The sequence below is a fragment of the Zeugodacus cucurbitae genome, chromosome 4 (assembly GCF_028554725.1).
Source record: "Zeugodacus cucurbitae isolate PBARC_wt_2022May chromosome 4, idZeuCucr1.2, whole genome shotgun sequence".
Lineage (NCBI taxonomy): Eukaryota > Metazoa > Arthropoda > Insecta > Diptera > Tephritidae > Zeugodacus > Zeugodacus cucurbitae.
Genome location: NC_071669.1, coordinates 68072507 through 68085579, shown reverse-complemented (window position 1 = coordinate 68085579; position 13073 = coordinate 68072507). Strand labels below are relative to the sequence as shown.

General features: G+C 31.4%; 1 protein-coding gene across 1 annotated transcript in view; it reads right to left on the bottom strand.

Moving 5' to 3' along the window:
- LOC105214085 (triple functional domain protein) overlaps positions 1-13073 on the bottom strand; it is a 68049-nt gene that overhangs the window by 19337 nt on the left and 35639 nt on the right. The window contains exons 9-10 of the mRNA XM_011187286.3: positions 5350-5620; positions 5207-5267 (exon numbers count right to left, since the gene is read on the bottom strand). Coding sequence (XP_011185588.2) covers positions 5207-5267; positions 5350-5620 — 332 coding nt within the window. The remainder of the gene's footprint in view (positions 1-5206; positions 5268-5349; positions 5621-13073) is intronic.

Sequence of the window (13073 nt, the reverse complement as noted above, 5' to 3'; positions counted from 1 at the left end):
GTGTAGAAGTTTTGATATGCGCACACAAAGCAGAGCGGAGAATACAATTCAATGCTTAAGAGCTAAGAAATGTGTAATTCGCTACCACTCATACTCATATTACAATATTTCTACTGTTATTATTTTTATTTTATTATTATTGTTGTTATCATTACGATTGTCATTGTTGGGTCTGTTTTGCCTTTGCTTCGTTTGCGCAAATATGTATTCAATGGCGATGCGAAGGAAGCGTGCGCTCATCACTTAACCCGTGTTTAAAGCTAAATTTATTAACCGCCTTACGGTAAATGTGTGTGTATGTGCGCGCTCATAAAAGCGTAGAGTGCGCTGAGTTTTGCATTGGCGTCGCAGCAGTTTGACTATCATTTTACAGGAGTCATATAGTTTAGCTCCCAGCATGTGTGGGCGTATTAAACGCTTAATGTACTCGTATATGAAGACAAAGCGTTATACTCGCTGTAAAAATATTGTTTTGATTTGTTGCACTAATTTGTAGATGACATTTTGAAAAACAAGGTGGTTCATTGAGTGATTCGAAACATAAAAAAACTATTAAAAAATTAAAAAAAAAATTTTAATAAAAAAATGTAAAAAAAAAATTTTAATAAAAAAATTAAAAAAAAAATTTAATAAAAAAAATTAAGATAATAAAAACAAATATTAAAATAATAATAAAAAAACTCAAAATAAATAAATTTAAAAAAATAAAAATAAAATTAAAAAATTAAAATAATAAATAAAAAAATTAATATATAAAAAATTAAAATAATAAAAAAAAAATAAATAAAAAAATTAAAACAAAAAAAATATTAAAAAAATAATAAAAAATGAAATAACTAGATTAAAAAAAATATATATAAAAAATATTATGATAATAAAAAAAAATTTAAAATAAAAAAAATTAAATTAAAAAAAAATAATAATTAATGGAACGCATAAAAATGACTTTCGCCACTGTAGGCTTTGTCCTTAATCGAAAACCGTCTTCAAACTATATTTAACCTAAAATTTTACATACTTTCACTTCTGAGCAGGCATTTATCTATTTAGGCCCATATTTATATGATTTTCTTTTAACAAAATCATCGAGTTTAATTAAATTTTTTTAGAGCAACATTTTTGTTAAATTATGTGGCAACATTTACCAAAGAAATTAAAATATTATTCCCATATCATCAATATACTAACTTACTGTCAATAGTGAAAAGAGAAATGCTACTGACAAACGAAAAATAAAAAATAAATATTTGGACCACCCTTTGTTACATATGATTACAAATCCTATTATTTTAAGTAGTTGTGCATTTTTCTTGGAATTCTTTCGCAACCGCACAAAATTTTCCAAATTACCAATGTATCCTCTACGGCAATCAGCTAAATAAACTTCTAATAAAAATAATTATTCTTAAATCGGCACGGATCGAAATACTGATGGGTGTATTTTCAATTGCAGCACGTACGACATTTATTAATTGTAGATTTAGTAGAAAATCTCAAAAAAATGCTAATTATAAATTTTTCAACGTAATAATCTAAGTTTAGTTCGGTTGAGTTCAGACGATTTTCTTTTTCTATATTTGCTGTTCTGCGAATAGTTCTGTTTTCAGCTTTATTCAATCCGAAGATAGTTCTTATTCCAAAGTTCAAATTCTCGACTTTGAAAAATAGTACTAAACTATTACTATTGTATTATATATTAGTATTATACTTATAAGTATTCGATTTCATACTCCATTCTATACTTCGACACATGTTAATTAGAAAAGGCGGTACGGTTTTCTGAATTGGAGATAACAATCGCTATAAACTCTTTTGGAGTTGTCTTAAGTCAGTCTTTAGGGCCACTACTTTCTTCTACATTTGTTCAAGTTTGGAAATATCGAAAGCTTGCATTTTCTTTTATGTTTCTTATGAGAGCCACAGACGAATTAATAATTAAAATAAGTAATTAGTCAATGGTTGGTGATTCCCCTTGCCATAAAGAAACCATTGTGTTATCAAGAGCGATATTTGTAAATATTGTGAGTGTAATTTTGGTTTTAATTTGCGATAAAAACGAATAAACCACGACAAAATTCTATATTTGCATTAGCTCACTCGTACTCATAAAGCCAATTTTTTTATTATACATACTTTTCAGTAAAAGAGATTATGTTCGATTGAAACGCTTTTATACCCTGAACAAATACAGATTACACAATATTATTTAATCATTGCTTCGATGCAAGAAATCTATTGCTATTCATGGCCCGGTATCATGTAAAAGACTTTGCTAACAGTAAAGGTAGGGAAGAGCACTGCTATTTCCCCTTCTTAACGGAATAGAGCCTTTTGGATGTAAAAAAAAAGAAATGTAGACTAAAACAAGTAAGGAAAGATAAGAATTTTTAGAATGGGGATGCCACAATGTAAACGTAGTATTTGTGCAAAGTTCTGCACCGATATCTTCACTAGTGCTTACTTTATATATTGTAAAGTAAACGAATCAGATCGTCTTCAAAGTTCTGGTATTTATGAAGTAGGCGTGGTTGTGAAGCGATTTGGCCTATTTTCACAATGGGCGTGGTAGTGAACCGATTTTGCTTTGCCTTGCTTTGCTTTTCGAAAGCAACCCTCTCACGGTCCCAAGGAATATGTGTTCCAAGTTTCATTAAAATATTTAAATTTTTACTCAAGTTACAGCTTGCACGGACGGACGGACAGACGGACAGACGGACGGACAGACAACATTTCAACTCCACTCGTCATCCTGATCATTTGTATATATATATAACCCCATATCTAACTCTTTTATTTCTTGGTGACACAAACAACCGTTATGTGAACAAAACTATAATACTCTGTGCAACAGGTTGAGAGAGTATAAATAATGGACATACTAGCGATAGTTTAAATATCACTACTTTTTTTGAGCGCGTAATTTCGAAATCGATTCTAACGGAACCTCAAAGTTTTACCAAATTTCTACGTACCAAACACGCCGAAAAGTTCATTCTACAACGATGATATTGGAAAGTTGAAATATCGCTTCAACCAGAGCATGTCCTTCCATAATTGATGAATAATAAAATCGAATTTCACCAAAAAAAAAATTGTGTTCCTTCGAAAAGATACGGAATTTATGTAGGTTTGTTATTTGCAAAAATTATTTTTTATTTTTAAATTATTTTTGTTTTTGCAAATAGGGTATTCAACAGTTCTTATAATGTGGTAGCGTAAAAAATATACACACCATAATTGGTGTTGTTCTTGAGGTTACTTTGAACTAAAAAAAAAGTGTTACACAATAAAAAAAAGAAATCAAAAAGTAAAGGAAAGAGTAAACACGATAAGAATTTTAGTAGAGTATGACGCCAATACCAAATTGATAAGACGATAAAAATACATACAAACGCATATATATACAATATTACGCATTTGCTGTATACGAAAACATGAGCTTATCGGAGCATATATAACAACATGCAGGTATATAATAATAATTACATACAAACATAATAGATATGCAAAAGTTGAATTTGCATGGTGATTAATTTAAAGTTTTTTTTATAATACATTATTATATTTTTGTTCATTTGTATAATTTGGTCATTAAACTATTTGACTACAGAAGGAAGTCTGAAACATGTATATGCATGTACTGCATATTTCCAGTAGATATGAGGGTGGTTGAAAGCATGGAAAGAATCATATGAAATACAAGTTTACAGTACGCATACAACCTTTTATATGTAATTTCACTAAAATATATTTAACATAAGTAATATCTGTACATTTGCATATTATTCATTCGTAGCGACCTTTGTTTAGCCGCTAATCAAGTTTAAAACCCATATTGTCAATTTCTAAGAAGTGCCCAGCAAAGAAACATAAACACATACATTATGATAATTCATTGCAACGCTTTCAAGAAGAAGATGATCATTGCTAATGACGTCAAGCCAGTGGTACAAACTTCGGTGAGAGTTGTATAAGAAATTACTCTATATGAAAGATGTATGCTTTTGCGGTAAAATTTTCTTGTTTTTGTGACGTCATATTTAGTAATGAGACTCAATTTGGAGATGATTTGATCTTTTTTAAATGTGGTTAACGGTTTAAAACGTAATTATAAACACCACATTCAAAATCGATCTGTCTAAAGGCTTTTATATATAAATAATTCCCAAGCTTGTACCCGCACATTATCCGCTCTACTTTATCCGGGGTTTATGGAGTTGCAACCCCGCTTTGCAGTGTTTGGCCGCAAGATTGAAATATTTCCATAATTTATAATCGAAAATCAAATTAAACACCGATGGAAAATTTCTAACACTTGAAAATTACCAGCGAACCAGATAAATTTTAAGCCATCTTCGAACTGTTGAGGGTTTTATTTGAAGTTCGTGTTCGAAATATTCGAATTTTTAGAGTTTCTGGTTATACATTAAACCTACAAATTAGCGAGTTCGGGAAAGCGGAAGTATTTGGGTATATCATACCTCAAAGTATAAAAAAAACGATGGAAAGTGCCAGAGCCACCTGAAAAGTCTGCGATCTAAGTTCAATAGACTTTATTACTTATAGACCTTCACCATATTCGATTATCTTCATACAATTAGCACAGTGGAAAGCTATAATTGCTATGCAGAACTTTTACTAGTCATAGATATCTACTTTCTTCCGAAATCTCTAATTTGAATAAAACTATTTTTAGGCTATTAAAACTTTATATAAAAGTGACATCGGGTGGTGAGGCTAAGTATGATTGAAGAACCGTATAATTTATTTTCTTTTAATTCTTAAATTCACTAGAATAGTTTTGAATCCATTGAACTATATAAACAACTCATTATGCAACAAGTTAAAGCACTACAAATCCATTTTTAATACTTTCACTGCTCTCCGCTTCCTAGAATAACACTTTCCTCGCTCGAAACTTTCAATTTATCATTAACAAGCATTCGCCTATGCAAAATCTTCACAAAGTTTCTGCTATCCGCTTTAAACTAATATGCCACTTCAGCAGCATTATTATGGAAGTTCTTGCAACACTTGAGCATCACTTTTTCGCTTCTGAAGGCGAACTAGTACGCGTATTTGTCTTGCTGTGAAACTTTCACTGAATTTCAGCTGGAACTTTAACGCTCCTCACTTTCAACTTTAATCCTTTTCAACGTTGTTTTTCTACTCGAATTACAAATAAACTAAAGAAATGAAAACTCACCCGCTAAACCCGCGTCGTTTGGTCGATGAAGTCAAGGGGTCCGGTTTGCCGCGATTGTTACCTGAAAGACCAGTGCAAAGTAAACATTTAAGACATTAATATTTTATAGAATTCTCTTAATTGCATAAAAGTCAGGCACTCACTTTGCTCCTGCATGACATCGTTTGTTTCCTTCCGCGCTGAACTGTTCTTCTGTGCGCTTGGCGATGGTTTAAGTATCGAAACGGGCACCAGTCCTTCCTGTACCGCTGCATCGTCGCTTTGTGGATTTAGGCGCACTAAACAGAAATCTGGCTCGGCGGCTGAGGGCGCTTCCACCACCTCAACTTGTTGCCCTTTAGACACACTCAACTCGTTGGAGCCGGGCGTAGCTATGTAATCGGCGACCACCCAAGTACCCTCGTGGCTGCCAATCTGCAAAAGGACACAAACAACAAAAACATGCATAAGAAACATGAAAAAAGGATAACTTAATTGAATATTTACAAAAAAAAAAACAAGAGACTACAATGTAGGTAGTGGCAATGGCAACAGCTTGGAAAAAAAATAATCAATAAATGTTGGCACGTTGTAGCGATATACTACCTACACGGCTAGTTAACATGGCTTATAGCGCGCCAGAGGCAAGAGGTCAGTTGGACCGACATTCCAGCCAAAGGCATAGCAAGTCGATAATGAAGCATATTAAATAAACAGTGGCACGGAAAGGTAGACATTAAGGCAAGTTAAACCAATGACGACTATGTAGTTGTCAAGTTGTATGGATGCAGTGGTTGTGTATGCGGCAGAGATTCAAGATTCGGTTGTTATTAAAATTTTCGAAATGAAAAAATATGAGGGTAAGTTAGGGAGTATAAACCCATACAATCAACCAAGACTTTAGATAATAATTTAATAGTTTAAAAGTTCTTAGTAGAGATGAGTTTGTTGTAGGGTTATCGAGATAAAGTTTATCTAGAAGATTTTTTTTTTATTTGTGGCAAATGAATGCCTTTATATGCTAAATGAATTAGTTACTTGTGTTAAGATTTATAAAATTGTATTGAATCTATTTTATTTAAACAACTTTTTTTACCACGGCCAGTATGATTTTTACTTGGCGCTGAAATGTAGGCTATATTTTTTAATTTTTTTACTGAATACACCTAAATAATTACTTCATTTTTTTATTCAAAATTATTTTGTTTTTTTCCTCAACATATAATTGTCAAAATTAAATATTTATTGTCTTATATCCAATATAAATTCAATGTATGCGCCTAAATGTGGGCAATAACTGCTAATGCTTGGTTTCTTCACAAAATTTGTAAACATAACCTCAAATAAAAATTGTGTAATGAATAAGAAGTGTGCGTACAATGAAAAATATGAAATTTAATTCTTTTTCTATACGAGAGCCATTCTTGTAAACACATCGTAAATAATCGCACTAGATTAATAACTTATAATTAACGTAAGTATTAATATTTATGTAAGTGGCTCAGTAGGCGCTGAAATGTAGGAAACATTTGAATTTGTTTACAAAATTTGCCAAGATAACCTCAATAAAAGTGAGCAGTAGTTAATAAGAAGTGTTTATATATTCAGATATGCAATTATTCTCCAATTAATATTTTATATCAGCCTATTTGGAAATTTATGGAGCTTTCATGACCAGATTTTTATATTTGACTATTAAGAAAACTTAAAAAATATTTTTCTAAATGTTTCAAGAAAGCGCCTTGATACTACAACAACAATTTGCTAATAGTTTAAATTCCTCATATAAAAGTATTACAAGGAATTATGACTGAAAACATAATTATAATATTGTTGACAGTATTTTCAAATTAATTTGAATACATTAAAGCTTTCATTATATCAAATGGCTTGAATATTTCATGGAATTTGTGTAAAAATTAAAAGAAGAAAACAAAAACAAAATCCATCAAAACTATCAAATATTCAAACTTTTATCGGTCTTTGTAAGCGTATCATCTTTCTGCAACAACAAAGCATGGTAAAATCTCAACACTGCATTGTGGTATCATTTATAAATTCCAGCTATGAGTATACGAGTTATGAGGTAGTAGCGTATCATTTTCACTTCATCAAACAAGCTTTTCATCTTGCTATTTCCAGCATAATGCATTGCTATTGGCACGCTTCTGCACCGCACACAAACACACACACATACACATAAACCAATATAATGAACTGTATTGTCGTCCAACGTATTGACTCAAGGCGAAACACACACAACACACATATTAACGGTAGTTGCTACTAACAAGCCCACTACTCAGCTATTTATTCAGCTGAAGCTAAATCTTTATATTGTGATACATTGTTGGAATTAATTATTCATGAGTTAAATATATATTGTTTGTATGTATGTATGTATGTATGTCGGGCCGTATCGTAGAAGAAATCCTCAACAGCAGTGAGTTGGTGTGTGAGCGCTGCTTCTGCTTCTGCTGTGTGTCGGTAGCTGCAAATGGGCTATAATTGGTAAGGATGAATAGAGGATGATGTTTATTGATTAAAATTGGCTATCCGTCAAGGCAATATAAATATGGTTTGCATAGATTGGTATAAATTATAGACGGGGTTGGTGTTGCATGGTTAAAATACACTGATTTACTGATTTATTTTGCGTCACAGCGCAGAATTATGTACATTGAATTTATAAGTATAAATGTAATAAGGTAGATTCTTTAGTAGCTTAATCCGTTTATGTTATTAAAATATAAAATTTCAATAAACCACATTTTCTTTCACTAATAGCGGTAACTGTAGGAACATTTTATGGAACTTCAGAAGTTTGTCAAATCACCAATTCAATATTGGTTTTGTCGAAAAAAGACATCGAATTCGAAGTGATGTAAATGTCATCAAAATGTACGTTGTCAATTTATCAGTTCATTAAATGAGAGTTTACGAAATATTTTCGTAGAATAGAAAAATACAAAAACATGAAAATTCAATTAGTCTCTAAAAATATATAAAAAATTGACGCTAAAAGCTAAACCTCAGTCTATACTACTATTATAAAGAGAAAATATTTGTATGTGTGTTTTTAATGAATAAACTCAAAAACTTTTACCATTGGAAAGCTACATTCACCCCGAGTAACATAGGCTATATTTATTGCTAGCATCTCAACTTTCTGGAAATCGTTCCCAGGTGAGGTATCAAAAAGACTCCGTGATGGAGAATCTTAATCTGAAATTGAAAATCGTCTGGCAAGTCATTCTATTCGCATCGCAATCGCGTGCGAGAAAGTCGAGTCGAGGACGAGCGCTCGCAGCTGCTTGCTGAACAAATTTTTAAAACCTATAACTATAACTTTTGAAATGTTTGTTTAAACCCGTGCGAAGCCGGAGCGGTCTGCTAGTAAAGAATAAGTTAAAATTTATTTTGTTTATAAATTAAAATTAATTAGCTTACTATTTATTTTATCAACTTAAATAAAATTATTTACTTTAATAATAAAAAAAAAAAATTGCATGATATTTTCATTATATCGCATGCGATATTTTATTTGTGCGATTATTGGTATAAGTCACTCATACGACCTGTCGCACATAAAATGAAAGGAGTTATAGAGAACCAGCTTTGCGCGTTTAATTTACAAATTCATTATATTTTTAAGATAATTTAACCATAATTTAGCTAAATTTTAGATAAATCAAGGTATCAATTTAAATTAAATATATTTGTATATGTTTGCATTAGAAGCAAGGTATTGGAATAGTCTGGTGGTGCTTTTTTGCCTATATTTATATATACCAAATGTGAATAATTTGAAGAAGACTAGATTATTAGATTGGATTATTATATTAAGCAAATGATTTTTACTGTTTTATTTGAGCTATTCAGACTAGCTATAGATATACCAAAAATCACTCATACGCCCCGTCGCACTTGAATAGTTTGGCGTAGCATACCATCAGGCGTAATATATTCTTATATTTAGAGCGGCTAGTTTTTAAAAATATTTTTAATTGAATTGAATGTTGGAATAGAAATATTAATATAATGTGACTCAATTCACATTCATTTGTTTACATTTTCAATTCCATAAATATTTACAATATTTAAATTATTAACGAATTCAGCGATAGCGTGAGAAAACAAGACCTGTTTGTCTTAAATAATTTGTGCAAATATTTTCCAGCTGCCAAATTTTGTTAATAACTAACAAATTAAATGGAAATTCACCTCAAACACTTGTACCGTTGACATTTACACGGTTATGTAATTAGCGGGTAATTTTTTATGCTCAATAAAAATGCGCGCACACCTTTATTTTTTAACACTTCATTACGCAGGCGTGTGTCAGGCAGCGGAAGGCAGTGCCATGCGTAATAATATGCGTGAATATGTATATATAGTATGTATGTATTCAGTTTGATGTGCACACACATGTATACGTGTTTTTATGTGCTTGCCCGCATAAATAAGCCTTTTAAGCGCAATTAAACCGACATTGTGTACATAGATGTAAACAATTAATCTCCTGCAGATTTACAAATTGTACGCTTGCACATGTGAATGTATGCAAATGTAGGTTTGTTTGCATGTCCCTGAAGATATTTCATGGCATATGCATACCTCTGCCGGGTGTACTTCTGCAGAAGTAAATAAATTCAATTAAAATATATTTTACAACAATGCCAGACCACACAGTGCTGGTCACACGGAGGCTTTAAAAATTATTTCAGACTTGAGTTTCAGTTTATTGAATTAAATATATTTATATTTTCTGTATTTTGTATTATATGAATAAAAAATATGCGTTTTGAGGTTATGTGTACTAGCCTAGAAATTTATGGAGTATAAATGGTCAATAAAATTATTTATTTCTTTTTCTTAGAGGCGAGTTTGAGAGATTATTATGACTTTTTTGATTATTGAACATTTGAAAGACTTAAAAGTCAAATAAAATTGTATATTATTAAAAGCATTAAATTTGGATCATCAAAAAAAGTTTGTTCACGAAAGGTGAGTTTTGAATTATTTCTTGTGTTTATTGCTAAAAATCACAAAATTAAATCACATATAAAAATAAATATGCCATAAAAGTATGATTTTTTTATAAATATCAATGACAACCAAAAATAAACTCAACAAACTACTGATATCATAACTGTACGATGTGTGTTCAAAAAATATCGGGAATTTTCCGTTTTGAAATAAAAATGTATTTTTTCGTCTACATTGATGTTGTCGCCTTGCAAATAGTCCCCCATTCTAAATTATGCTTACATGCCTGCGTTTCTTCCAGTCGTCGAAACACTTCTCAAACTCGATTTTTGGGATATTCCTCGCAAAACGACAGACCTTTAAGTTTCTGTCTATTTTTTTGAAATATAAAAAAGTCACACGGAGACATGTCTGTCAAATATTGAGACTGTGGCATCGTTACAATGAAGTGTGAGCTTTTAGCAAGCCAGAATCGTCAAACTCAGAAAAACACGTCTAACCTTAACCACCTCTATAGACAAATTAAGCGAATTCCCATTATTTTCTGAACACTCCTCTTATATTTTATTCTTTTTTAACAAATTTCTCGCACCTAGTAGCCTAACATGCATAAAAAACATTAAATTTATTATTTTTATTGCTTCGGTAACACCAAGTACTCGCCTTCACTTTGTTAATTTACTATGAACACATATGAACTTCCATGTAGCTTTGTTTGCACATATTACGCTCCAAACTAAACATTGCAACAATTTTCATTTTCACAACACACATACACTCCTACATACATACAAACATACATACATATGTGTGGTATTTAATCTCCCACCTGTACGAATATCCTGTATAGAAGATTGTGTTTGTGATAAGCTTTGTGGTGCCTTTGAGGTTACAGGTACATGTGGCAAACATTAAACTTTCGAAAGTCACAACGCTTAGCATGCAATCAATCAACCTAAGTACACATGGTTGTCTGCATGCACAGATGTATGTATGTATGAATGTGAGACTATGAAAGCTTTTGCGCCAACACAACAACGAGTGTTTCACAGGAAACAAAACTAACAGAAATTTATTTATGTATGTATAAAAGCACATAGTAAATATATATATATACATATACATTTGTATGTTTGTATATATGTATGAAAGTATCGCGTATTTGTGGTAGTTTCCGAGAAATTAACGATAATATGTCATAATAAAAAAGGTGTACTACTAACACACACACACACACACTCACACGCTTAAATGAACAGCAAACAAACGAAATGCATTGTGCAAATTTACCTTCAGGCAAACATATGCACATACATAGACATAGTTATGTCGATATGGTAGCAAGTATGCTTTGGTGTACTACAATACATATACATACATACAAACAGATATATGTACAAATATACTTATTTATTTGGCTCATTTCATAAGTGTCTGAGTGTGTGTGCTGCTGCTGCTGCTAACAGGTGCTAAATCATCAATTTACGTTATTAACACGTTCATGAAAGCGTGCCAAGTGAAGTAGCGCTGAAGATGCGCGTGTTGTTAATTATGAAATGGCGGCTGACCTTTCAAATGTCGAGTACTTTGATGTTTAGCAATTAAAATATATTAAACAACTAATTTCATCAAAGGCATTTTAATGAAAAACTACGGTTTAGTGTAATTGATTATAAAGCGCAAATATTTTCAAAAACTCCGACAAATCAGCTTTTCACATGAACACAATAGATAATAGTCAAGTGATATTCGAGTTTAAAAGCTAAATTATGCACACTTTGTAATACTTTCAGATATAGTAATGATTCGTAGCTAATAAGTTGCTGATTTTGCTCCACTTAGAATGTTCACTAACACTAATTTCACTGAATTGTCAAAATGAAGCTAACAACCAACAGTCACACTCCACATGTCACTTGAACTTTATGTTGAAAATCAAAAAGCGACAGTCTTTCAAACAAAATTAAATTCGATTAAGTGTCCATTAATCACTTATGCGCAAAGTTCCTAATAGCCTCTTCACACAGGAGCTAATTGATCACCGGAGCGAATTGACCGGCCTCTGCTCGATTAAAACGCTAATTAAGATCGATTTACCATACAAAATAAAAATCTATTACATTAATTTAAATTGAATTTTAATCGACTTGAAAATGAAATGCAACTCTGCTACAAAGAAGTTGAAACTTACCAACTTCTTATGAAAAGCAAAAACAAAAATGTATAACAGCTGTGTGAAGGGCAAAAACTGGTTTCTAAATCAAAATTTTAATTGATCAATTAATTTGGCTGTGTGAAAAGGCTATTAAACAGAATCGTTAAGTGACACTTCTTAATGAGATCCAGCTAAATATGTATATTTGAGCCTAAAGGCATGTTATTGATCATACTTAGTTCGGTAGCTTTGTCTTTGCCAGAACAGAGAAAACTTGGTGAAATTATTTTTATACGAGGTGTGTTCAAAAAATAACGGAAACTTTACAAATTTTCAATTTTCAATTTTTGCAATTAGGTTGCTATACATGCCTCTGAAGTACGGTAAAATTTTAAGCTCTAATCATTGCTTATTTTGTCCGTAGCAATCGTTAAGGTTAGATGTGTTTTTATGAGTTTGGCGATTTTCGTTTGTTTAAAGCTAACACTTCGTTGGTTGTTCTTGACTGAAAACAATACTGTAACGATTCTCCAGTCTTCCTATTCGTCAGACATGACTGCGTGTAACCTTTTCCTATTTCCAAAAATGAAGAGAACCTTAATGACATTGAATTTTTTAAGACGTCAATGTTAATGTAGATGAAGGAATAAATATAGAAAAAACAAGTAAGGAAGGGCTAAGTTCGGGTGTAACCGAACATTTTATACTCTCGCAATTTATTTATTTAACTTTATTTATATTATA